Here is a 12,215-nt window from a genome sequence, read left to right on the forward strand (position 1 = left end):
TCCATGTTTTAACACTATTAGGCAGTCCAATGGCTCTGGTGGCTCTTGAATGCACCTTCCCTAAGCTCCAGAAAACACCTGATTCTGTTGAAGAAAACTAAGATTTCATGATGGGAAAGAGCGATCACCAGTGTGCACGAGGTGATTTCTCAATGACGGGTAAGATCCTCTTTGGCCAGACAGGGGACAACCTAAGGCAGGGGGTCACCGCCGCCACTGGGCATCTACCCTGAAGGGAGGTGTTTATGTGAGATGGGTATGAGAGTGGAGCGGATGTCTGTGAGGCCAGCAGCATCAAAAGGGGGGATGACCTGTGAAAGGTACAGCAGTCGGCCCCAAAAAATGTTCCTCTATACCACTCACCAGAAACCGCGTTCCTAGGATGGCTTGTTTTTCATTGTGACAAGTGTCCACAACTTGATACAACTATGTCAGGGGACAAAACCCTGAGGGAAAAGATTAATGATAAAGAGCTGATGGGAATGAGCTTTCAAGAGCCGACTGAGTCCATGAGGTGATTGTCCGTCACGGAAAGTGAAGTTTAAATGTTTTTTTTTTTTTTTAGATTTTAACACCAAAAGCAAACTTTGAAAATGAGCAGTTTATAGTCATGTGTGTCTAGTGTGAGTGAGTGTGAGGGTGACTGGACTTTGTTTTGTATGTGTTAGTTTGGGGAACTATTCTGCCCCTATAGAGAGTGTATATGTCATTAACCTCTGGAATGAGTGTTTTATCATTACAGATGGGTTAAGTGAAACGACAAATGTTGACAAGCAGATAATTCTGATTGAATCTGATGAAAAAGATGATACAGAACATGGGACGAGCTTTAAGTGGATTGGATATCCAGCTTTGTCTGTTAGTGGTAATTATGACTACTTTTGTCATTTATGATGTTGATCTGAATTACTCTCTGGATTAGTATGTTTAAGCATTTAGGGAAAATTGAAATTGAGGATTGCCACACATGGGTTAAAAAAACCCTTGTCTAAATTCAACTGAGGGTCTGAATTTAAACACTGTCAGCTATGTGTGGTCACAATGATAAATGTAAAATGTTGTAGACTTGACGGCAGAGCAACAGTGACACACTGGCAATAAAAATGATCCAGAGAGCCCAGTAACATTCACAGTATGAAGGACTGGTGGGAGAACAAAGGAGGATGGGTAAGAACATCAGTGTTGTTTGACTATCCTTGATCAGGTCTGTACACCATGACCTGACCTGCGAAACAAACCATTTGATAACTGTGAGGATGTGTTGTTTGTAGATGGCTCTGCCTTCAGAGACAAAACAACAGGCCTGAATTGCGAAGGATAAGTTGTGACCATGAAATGTGAAGTGTTAGTGTCAGGGCCGCTGTCCTCTAATTATTTGGCATGTGCAGATGAGCTTGTGACCCTCACTGGAGCAGGTAAACTGATGACTGACAAAATTGTGACTATCTACACAGACGCCCGTTATTGGTTCGGGATGGTAGACGATCTTTGAGGTGAAGTTTTAACATAGTGTTTAACGTAGATGTTAGAAATAGAAAGAGCAAGATATGGTATGGGAACATGCAAGATGTATGTTAAAAACATGTCTGTGCTAACAATGTGTGGAAAGTTACAGCCGCTAAGAAATGTTCCTAATATGGTAAAAGGACAGAGGCTTCAGCCTTGGAGGGCAGAGATATAAAAGTGAAGGGAAGCTTTCATTCTTTGTCTTACATTCTGCAGCTACTTGTGTTTCTGTCGACTGTTTGACCTTTCTTGCAAGAAATAAAACTTTGAAAGACAATTGGATGTGTTTATCTCTTATGCAGTAGAGTCAGTGTTGATTTTTTTGCCACAACACTCTACTCGCACTTTATCTCTCATTGGCAGGGGCACACGTCGTGGAGAGGATAGAGCAAATGGGACAGCAGCTGGCTCCAACTCAATTTTGTATGGCTCCTTTAATTTGCCTAGGCCAGAGAACACTGAGGGGTATTCAGCTATAAAGTCCTCCTGTCGCTCTTGTACAGTGTGGAGACGCTGTATTAGTGTGAGAGCTTCAATCACAGGGAGCCCTAATAAGGGCTTGGACAGACCAGCAACTACATAAATGTCCTGTTCTGTAGTTTTATTTTTGATGCCTAGACACCCTTTAAACCGTCCCTTTACATCCAGCCTTTGATTACCTGGTCCGAACAGCACTTTTCCAGGTGGCTGCAACGCCCCATATTTCTTAGTGGAGAAGTTACTGCTTGGAATTGTTGTAACAGCAGCCCCCGTGTCCAATTTGAAAACTGTGTTTTCCCCATTCAACTCAATCAATAAATATATATATATATATATTACTGGGCTAAGTGAAAGGATTTAAATATAGAACGCGGATGCTCTAGTCTATACCGGATCTTAGGAGAACACGGATTTAGTCTGCAGGAGCTGAACACGCAGCGCCAGGTGGGTCCTGGGAAGAAGGAATAGGATAGAGCATCAATAAATATTTAATTAGATATATAAGTATATGTGAAAAATTAGATAAGAGCAAAAACAAGGAAGAAATTTAATAAAAATAAATCATGACTGCATAACAGCAAAAGTAGGTGGCGATATGCACACAGGATGCAACGCGCCAAAAAACTAACGAAGAAGAAGAAGCTTCTTTGCTTGGTGTTTAGTTGCCCGAGTAAGTGTTCTCGAACTCTGAGACTTTTTTTTTATTTTTCTCTTGCCTGTGGATTATTCCTTCGTTATTTTTTGTGGACTTTCTCATCTGGAGCTTTTGCTGCAAGATCTTTTGAATCTTTGGATTATTTCTTGTGGAATGCCCATTTAGACAGTTTTTGTTTTTTTGAGAACTTCTTTTGCTGTTTTTGCTTCAGCTGTGGATTATTTGTTGCTCGAACTTTTATTAAAAACTTATTCTGCATCTCAACTTCTTCTAAGTGCGTCTTACTGTTGCATTCACCATTCTCCATTGGCTCAAGGATTGACTCTCACGCCGGAGACCGAAGTTCTAGTCCCGGCTCTGACAGAAACCAACAGATCCAGAGCAAGTTGACTAACTACTTAACATTATTTACCCGCTGTATTGACAAGACCTTCATGAAGGATATTGGTTTACTTGTGGCGTTTTAGGGCACTTGCGCTTAATTAAGACTTTTTGTAGACTTTTGAGAGGCTGTGGTGTCAACCTTGATTTATTGCAATGTTGAGGTGTTCAGTTTTATTTTGATTTTAGAAAATAAACATGATTTCTCATCAATCAAATCAATTGTTTATTTTTACTGGCATTTCTCTCAGGTGTCGAGGACTAGTGCATCTCTGAGCCTATGAGTAAAATACTTAAGTAATGTTAAAAATCAGATACTCCAAGATTTTTACTCAAGTTGTAATGGAGTAATTTTTGCTGTCAGGTATCTGTACTTTTACTCAAGTATGGTTTTCAGATACTCTTTACACCTCTGCTCTTTCCACAGTGACGACTTCCAAAACCGTTCTCTTTCGAGTGAATCCTCATGTGGCCCTTAAGGTCACCTTTAAATATGAAACTCTTTCCATACTGATCACATGTAAATGACTTCTCTTCAGTGTGAATATTCATGTGTTTCCTAAGGTTTCGTTCCCGTGTGAAGCCATTCCCGCACAGAGTGCAGGTGTAAGGCTTTTCTCCAGTGTGAATTCTCATGTGGACTTTAAGGTTTCCTTTATGTGTGAAACTCTGTCCACATTGCTGGCAGGTAAAAGGTTTCTCTCCATTGTGAATTCTCATGTGGATTTCAAGGTTTCCTTTTCCACTGAAACTCTTTCCACACTGTTTACAGGCGAATGGACTCTCTCCAGTGTGATTTCTCATGTGGACTACAAGATTTCCTTTTACAGTGAAACTCTGTCCACACTCTTGACAGGTGTAAGGCTTTTCTCCAGTGTGAATTCTCATGTGGACTTTAAGGCTTCCTTTTTGACTGAAACTCTTTCCACATTGTTTGCAGGTGTGAGACTTTTCTCCAGTATGAATTCTCATGTGGACTTTAAGGTTTCCTTTAAATGTGAAACTCTTTCCACACTGTTGACAGGTGAAATAACTTTTAGTTCTTGTCTTTTGAGCTCTTTTTTGTGAGGAAGACTTTTTAGCCTGCGTCAATCTTTCTCCAATCATGAAATCATGATGTTCATCGTAATGTTTTTTCTCTTCTTCCCTTTCATAAAATTCATGACTCGCCTCTTTCAGTGTCATTAGGTCTAGGACAAAAACAGACATAAAACAATTGAGACATTTAATGCATCAAAACCAACAACATGTATGCTCTATACCAGGGGTGTCCAAACTTTTTTAAAATGGGGCCAGATTCATTGTGGACACATCTGGGGTTCCTTTTCTATATTATAAAATATACACATATTTATATTAGATGTTTTGTTTCTTGAAAACATGACAGATTTGACAGAGGGACATAGGACAGAGATGTAAATTTATCACACAAACAATATCTGTAAAACTTTTATCAACCTCGTTTTTAAAGGGCGAAATGTATATATTATTGTGTTAGAACTCTATTGTTATTTAAATTAAAAAGTACTCTAATTAGATCACCGCAGGTAAAACCACACGTGGCATCTCACTACATGGTAAAAATATTGTTTCAATATAGTTTGGCATCAGGCCAAAAAAAAATTGCCACTAGATGGCGGGCCAGAACATAAAGGATCATTTAAGAAATTAATTGAAAAATGCAACTAGAATTACCTGTGACAGACTGTTAGAGTGTCTTTTGTAACTGGTAGTGAGCTGTTACTCTGTGTAAAAGCCTGTAGAACAGTCATTAACAAAAAGTCACATTTGTGTGGCGGTGTCTGGGTTTTACACTGGATAAATTAATAAAGCAGAGTAGTGATACGTAACCTGGCAAGTATCTTCATTCACCAAGTTGCAACACAGACCGCCTTGCTAAAACACACATGTGGGAGATCCGGAATGGATAAAAATAACTTGAATAAGCCCATTAATGGCATGTTTGAGTCATGCTCCTAACGAACTATGTTTTATTTCCTCTCTCCATATTGTGAATAATAAATGTGTAACATGTTAATTTGCTTGTTACACAATGGAGCCTAACTTATTGTAATAATTATTTGATGTAGCCTACTTTTACACTCAGAATTATTCCTTGGCATCCTCACATACTAAACTGCATTTTTTAATTGTTTGCGTGCTGGAGGTAGCCTATGCTATTACGTCATGTGCAGAGTGATGTTAAGCTAGCTGGTGAGAGAAAATGGCACTATCAAAGAGTCTAAAGTGGAAAGTTGTCAGCGAAAATAGAGCGTACAAAGAAGAATGGAAAGACAACTATGCATTCATCCTACCTAGTTTTGTAAATGCAAAGCCGGTGTGCCTTATCTGCAACTAAGTTGTCGCTGTTTTCAAAGAATATAACACCGACACCAGACGGGAATGGCGAGACATGACACTACAAAAGATAATAGAACCGATTATAATAATATTGTCTACACTCATATTGTCTACACGTTCCCGACAGTGAACGGATTCCCCGTACTGTTTCTGACATAGTCCAAGTGCTTTGCAACGGTCGGTTTGTTGCGTTCAGTGTAGACAGCTTTTAGATGTTGCGGCACGTCTGGTGTAAGTTAGTAGACACAGTGATAATACAGCACCATGAGACAAAGATCTATTTCAGAACAGGCCACTATTCAAATAATCTGGCTGCAGGTGCGGGCCAGATATTATTGCTGTGGGACAGTTTTGGCCCGCGGGCTGCTGACCACTGCTTTATGGTATTTAGTCTATAAACACTGTAAGTCTGTAATTTGGCCTTTATTACTCATTTAATACATGTCTACATTAAAAATTAAAATAAAATTACATATTAACCTACATTTCTGACAAAATACCGCAGTTACAGTTAGTGTTACCACAGTTAAACCTTGATAAATGTTGTTGAATTGTTGGTTGGACGGTATTCTAACTGGATTGGCTCAATGTTTCTTCCAATTTGCACATTAGTGTTGTTGATTTAGCCAGCGCTGTTTTAACTGCCTTTAAATTAAATGAAATCACAGAGAGGTTTGCTGCTTGTACGTAAGACCTCTACTCCGAACTCGAACACTTCTCACTGGCTGTTTAGTGGTCGTGTGATCAAATCAAGTAAACACATTTGTGAGCTTGTGAGTCGCATGCTGCACAGTGCGCAAAAGTAGCGCCGTTTCATTTTGCGTTTTCTCTCTGGCCTAAAATCTAGCACTGCCACCATGTGTTGACATTGTGAAACTGCATGATTTGTAAATATTGCATGGCGGGCCACATATATTTTAACAGACAAGCTGCGGGCCATTTGAAATTCATCCGCGGGCCACATTTGGCCACCCCTGCCCTATACCCTATCCCCTATCCAATCCTATGGATCAGGGATGGGCAGCTTTGGTCCTGGAGGCCCACCATCTTGCAGAGTAAAGTTTCATCCCTAATCAAATACACCTACCTGTAATTTTCAAGCAGTCCTGAAGAATTAGGGTTCAATTTTGGGGTTGGGATAAATTTTGCAGGTGTGTTTTATCAAAGATGAAGCTTAACTCTGCCGAATAGTGTCCCTCCAGGACCAGAGTTGCCCATCCCATCTATAGATCTTATACTCAATACACCAGTGGTTTTCAAACCTGGTCCAAAGGCACCCACCACTGCACATTTTATATGTCTCCTTTATTTTTCAAATCTGGTGAAGATCATCAGCTTGTTAGAAGAGAGCTGACATTGATGGAGGATTTTGGATTGGCTGACATGGAGGATTTTCATTGCAAACTACTATTCCTGGGCCTGGTTGCATGAAAGCCCTTAAGTTAAGAAATCCCTTAGTTACAAGGTTAAGGGTACCCTTAGTGAAACATAGGTTGCAAGAAAAAAACCTTAAGGCTGTCACTAAGTATTTCCCTTAATTACTTAAGTGTTCCCTTAAGTTCTGTTATGCGTTGCAACAAAGTCCTTAGTAATCATTTAGCCCTAAAAAAATAAGGGATCAAAATAGGTCCCGTAAGTCATCTGCTTAACTCAAACACAATAGATGATTTCATGTTAACTGAGAAAGAGGAAGTGACACTGCGTCATGATGAATCGAGACAACCTGCTCTAAATAAAGATGTGTGATGGTTTACTGATGATTCGCAAAGTTATATAGCAAAACGTAACGCAAAAGCTTCATCTGTGTACTGTTGTTGTGTGCACTGGCAGCAAATTTTTCATACAAATACTTGGTATAGTTTGGTCACAAACTGAAACAAATATGCTTTTTGTATTCTGCTTGCTGAGACCTTTTCAACAATATATAACAAAAGACTCAGTTATTTATTATGCTTTTACAGACCACATTTCAAGTAAACAAATAAAAATGGTGCTCCTCTTATATTACAGCAAATTTAAAAGCAGTGGTTAAGAGTTAGTCATATTCATTATATTCACTGGAAAGCCAAAAGCTTCTAAGCTTTAAAATGACACCTGTTCTTCGTTGATCAAGCAAGGGGTTATGAAGTTACAGGACCACTCTTTTTGTTTAACTCTGGCACCCCCCTCGGCCCGGTACCGGGCCGCTCCAAATTTAAGTGGTTAAAGGCAGCACGATTTGCAGCACTGCGCATTGTAGCCAATCGCGCTGCATTTGAATGAAAGGAGCGCGCTTTGCTCGCTCTATGTATCTAATATAGACTATTCACAATTTGAATAAAAGCTTCAGAATATTTTTTGCGCTGCTACAAAGAGGATCAGAGGACAGATAAAACTGAGTTTCAGAAGAGACAACCGCAATTAAATGCCGAGTGAATCTGCCAAAATATTAGTAGCTTTAAGCTTACAATTAAAAATAGGCCAACTGAAACATTCTTCAAACATTAATGCAATGTTTAATGAAATGCAGCGACATCGAATGCCTAATGTTGATTTTATTGCTTGTGTTAGGCTACATGAGAATTATTTTTGTCTACCTCATGTAGGAGATTTAATGCGGGTCGGGTCGCGTTTTTTATGTCAAGCGGGTCGGGTCGGGCATGGTCTAAAATTAGTGTTTTTATCGGATATCGGGTCGGGTGTGGTATTAACTGCGGGTTTATCAAACACGACCCATGCAGGACTCCGGCGGGAGCTGCCTAAATTAGAGGTGGGGGTTCACCCCAGGGGAGAAATTTGCAATAGAGTTGTCTAAAGTACCGACATCAGTACCTAGTCCATACAGAAAACTTGAAAAATATGACACTTTGAGTGTTCGAGTGGATTCATGAACACCTCCGATTAGCCACTGTGTTCACGGCTCATCGGATACGTCTGCGATTGGCTTCAATGATCGACGCTGTAAAGACGTGGTAAATTGCCATCAATGAAGCTCTTCACCAAGCGCTTACACAGATACACACGGGAGCGTTTGAAAGCAGATGTCTATTGCTGACCAGTCCACTGACAGACGCCTGCTTTCAAACGCTTTCAAATTCAAACACTCCTTGTGTGTTGATCTTTGTAGCCAATCACAGGCATATCTGATGAGTGTGACGCCAATCAGAGGTGTTTACGAATACGCTCAACAGCACTCAAAGCGTCAGATTTTTTAAATTTCAGTACCAACGTGGTACCAAAGTGTGTACTTTTGACAGCTCTAGTTTGCAAGTATATGTCTGAAGTGAAGCAGAAGAGTTTCAGCCAGCGGTGGAGAGTAGACGTGACCTGGAGGATCATATCTCAGTATAAAAATCCACCTGTTACTAAAGACCCTCTTGTACGGGACAAGTGAATTTTTGAGCAGGTAAAAGAGAATTGTACTTGCCTGACCGGGTCACTGAACAAGTAGCTTGATTAAATGATAATAACAAAAAATAAATATATTTGCAAGCAGCAGTTAACCGAGCCAAACATAACAGAGGCAAACTGAGGAGCAAAACACACATGGAGCATCAACACCAACTGGAAAAGTTAGCAATTTTAAAGATTTAATTTTTTGGTGCCTTTATTGTGACTGGACCGTAGAGAGTGGACAGGAAGCAAGGATATCGGCACCACCAACAACAACAAAAATAGCAGTTTTATACATTTGTGTATGTAAATGATAACATGATAATTTTTTTCACAATAATCACAATATATAAAATTTTCACACCATTTCACCTCTAGCCTCAATCTGCCAGTGCTTATTGATTTCCAACCTACACCTGTACCACAAATGACAAGGTAAATATTTCATCAAATATTAGCAGTTCACTCGGTTCTACTTCAAAATGTTTTTATTAATGTAAAATGTTTAAATTAGGACTTATTTATTGCTTGATTTAATGTTCAATTACTGCTGTTTATGTTCTCTATTCATAAGTAAATATTGGGTTTAAAGTTGCAGAAAATAATTGTTTTGTTTTGGCTACTTCTGTAATATTCTCTGTAAGATTATACTTCTGTATATTCTCTATTTCTGTGGAAATGGACATTTTAATAAGGATCAAATGACTGAGTTCAGCTGTGAGAATAAAACCAACCTGTTTGTTCCTCAGTATCTTCATGTTTCACTCTGAATGTTTCTTCAATCTTCATGTCTTCACTCTCCTCTTTATTAAACTCAATCTTCATGTCTTCAGTCTCCTCTTTAATAAACTCAATCTTTATGTCTTCAGTCTCCTCTTTAATAAACGCCATCTTTAAGAAGAGAATAATTAACAGAGTTAAAAGTCTTCAATGACCCGTTTAAACAAAATGTATTTAATTTATTTATTTATTTAATGAATTATAGATTATATTTAAATGATTACTCTTTGATGAAAACATGTTTAGTTAGTTTGTTAGTGTTTGTTGTTGTCGTTCATGTTCACTGTTTGAGCAGCACGTGTCGTGATTCACTGAATCATTTCTCAAAGTATTTGATTCAATTGACTCGGAGTTGAAAAGTTCAGTTTCTCCATCATTACTCGCCAGAGACTGAACTCGTGTTCATGATAAACTGATTTATGATTTATAGAGAGAAATGAGACGCAGGTTTACTGTTTCTCATCAGTGGATGAGCTTTACTCACACAAATATCCTTCATTACAGTTAGATAAAGAATCACAATGTTACATTAAATAGTAAATAAACTCATTTCACATCGCTTGTAAAAAACAAACTATAAATCATTGAACTGTTTCTGTCGATTAAAACAGCTTAAATTCTTAAAACAAACCTTTATTCACAACAGATGCAGGAGCGCGGCGCAGTCTTATGACGTCATGTCGTCACTCCAAAATAAAAGTCCTGTTCACACACAGCATTGTCTACAATCACAGAAGTGCATCTATTTTTTATCAGATAATCTCTATTTTAAAATAAAAACCGTGACAAATATAATACAAACATACAGAGTTCATTAATGTGTCCAAACTGAAATTTAAACTGATGAAAAATGAATGTTTAAGTAAAAGAAGCAATCAAAATTAAATGTAATGTAATTATAGCTGAAAGTTTGTGTCAAATTAAAATATAATCTTTCACATATTTGTAATTAAATCAATAATAAGTCTTCAAGGGTGATTTGTGTGAGTTGCTGCCGATGTAGTGATCTAATTCTGCTCTTGAAAGAGACTTTTGGTTCGTTTATTGAGCTGTTGTATAAAATCAATATCACATTTGTAATCATGCTGGTTTTAGAAGAAAAAAAGCACTCTTCGTGTGATATTAGTTAATCATGTAAAATTATATACAGGTGCTGGTCATATAATTAGAATATCGTGAAAAAGTTCATTTTTTTATTGTAAATTATTTTAAAAAATGAAACTTTCATATATTCTAGATTCCCTACATGTAAAGTAAAACATTTCAAAAGTTTTTTTTTTTTTAATTTGTTGATTAGAGCGTACAGCTAATGAAAGTCCAAAATCCAGTATCTCAAAATATTAGAATATTTACATTTGAGTTTCATTATATGACCATCCCTACAGTATAAATTCTGGGTATCTTTTGTTCTTTGAAACCACACTAATGGGGAAGACTGCTGACTTGGCAATGGTCCAGGAGACAATCATTGACACCCTCCACAAAGAGAGGAGGTCACGGAAGGTCATTACTGAATGGGGTGGCTGTTTACAGAGTGATGTATCAAAGCATATTAAATGCAAAGTTGACTGGAAGGAAGAAATTGGGTAGGCAAAGGTGCACAAGCAACAGGGATGACCGCAAGCTTGAGAATACTGTCAAGTAAAGCCGATTCAAACACTTGGGAGAGCTTCACAATGAGTAGAATGAAGCCGGAGTCAGCGCATCAAGAGTCACCACACTCAGACATCTTCAGGAAAAGGACTACCAAGCCACTTCTGAACCAGAGACAACGTCAGAAGCATCTTACCTGGGCTAAGGAGAAAAAGAACTGGACAGTGAACAGTGGTCGAAAGTCCTCTTTTCAGATAAAAGTAAATTTTGCATTTCATGTTGAAATCATGGTCCCAGAGTCTGAAGGAAGACTGGAGAGGCACAGAATCCAAGCTGCTTGAAGTCTAGTGTGAAGTTTCTGAAGTCAATAATGATTTGGGGGGCTGTGACGTCTGCTGGTGTTGGTCCATTGTGTTTTATCAAGTGCAGAGTCAATGCAGCCATCTTCCAGGAGATTTTGGAGCACTTTATGCTTCCATCTGCTGACAAGCTTTATGGAGATGCTGATTTCCTTTTCCAGCAGGACTTTAGCACCTGCCCACAGTGCAAAAACCACTTCCAAGTGGTTTGCTGACCATGATATTACTGTGCTTTATTGGCCAGCCAATATGCCTGACCTGAATCTATGGGATATTTTCAAGAGAAAGATGAGAAACAGTCGATCCAACAATATACAGATGATCTGAAGGCTCAATAGTGCCTCAGCAGTGCCACAGGCTGATCACTTCCATGCCACACTTCACTGATGCAGTAATTTGTGCTAGGAGCAAGTCATTTGCTGTAATATGTCCTGCCGATCAAGTATTGAGTGCACAAAAGAACATACTTTAAAGAACTTGAACTTTTCTGTTTTGCAAATCCATTTTTTAATTGATCTTAGGAAATATTCTAATATTTTGAAATACTGGATTTTGGACTTTCATGAGCTGTACGCTCTAATCATCAAAATTTTAAAAAAAACTTTTGAAATGTTTTACTTTACATGTAGGGAATCTAGAATATATGAAAGTTTCATTTTTAAAAATATTTATAATAAAAAAATGAACTTTTTGATGATATTCTAATTATATGACCAGCACCTGTAAAT

The 12,215-nt window shown here is 38.3% G+C and overlaps 1 protein-coding gene across 1 annotated transcript; it reads right to left on the reverse strand.

The window, feature by feature from the left end:
- Positions 1–3,235: 3,235 nt before the first annotated feature.
- On the reverse strand, positions 3,236–9,678 carry LOC127508873 (gastrula zinc finger protein XlCGF7.1-like). The gene is made up of 2 exons (XM_051887340.1): positions 9,490–9,678; positions 3,236–4,212 (listed from the first exon to the last, which is right to left on the reverse strand). Exons 1-2 carry the CDS (start codon positions 9,644–9,646, stop codon positions 3,416–3,418), a joined length of 954 nt encoding a protein of 317 aa, XP_051743300.1. The 5' UTR covers positions 9,647–9,678; the 3' UTR covers positions 3,236–3,415.
- Positions 9,679–12,215: the final 2,537 nt, after the last annotated feature.

Source organism: Ctenopharyngodon idella, chromosome 3 (genome assembly GCF_019924925.1).
Source record: "Ctenopharyngodon idella isolate HZGC_01 chromosome 3, HZGC01, whole genome shotgun sequence".
Lineage (NCBI taxonomy): Eukaryota > Metazoa > Chordata > Actinopteri > Cypriniformes > Xenocyprididae > Ctenopharyngodon > Ctenopharyngodon idella.

Coding starts and splice junctions, on each gene's coding strand:
- LOC127508873 (XM_051887340.1), bottom strand. CDS start 9,646: ATGGCGTTTATTAAAGAGGAGACTGAAGACATAAAGATTGAGTTTATT. Junction 4,213..9,489: donor AGATACTGAGGAACAAACAG/GTTGGTTTTATT, acceptor TTTTTGTCCTAG/ACCTAATGACACTGAAAGAG.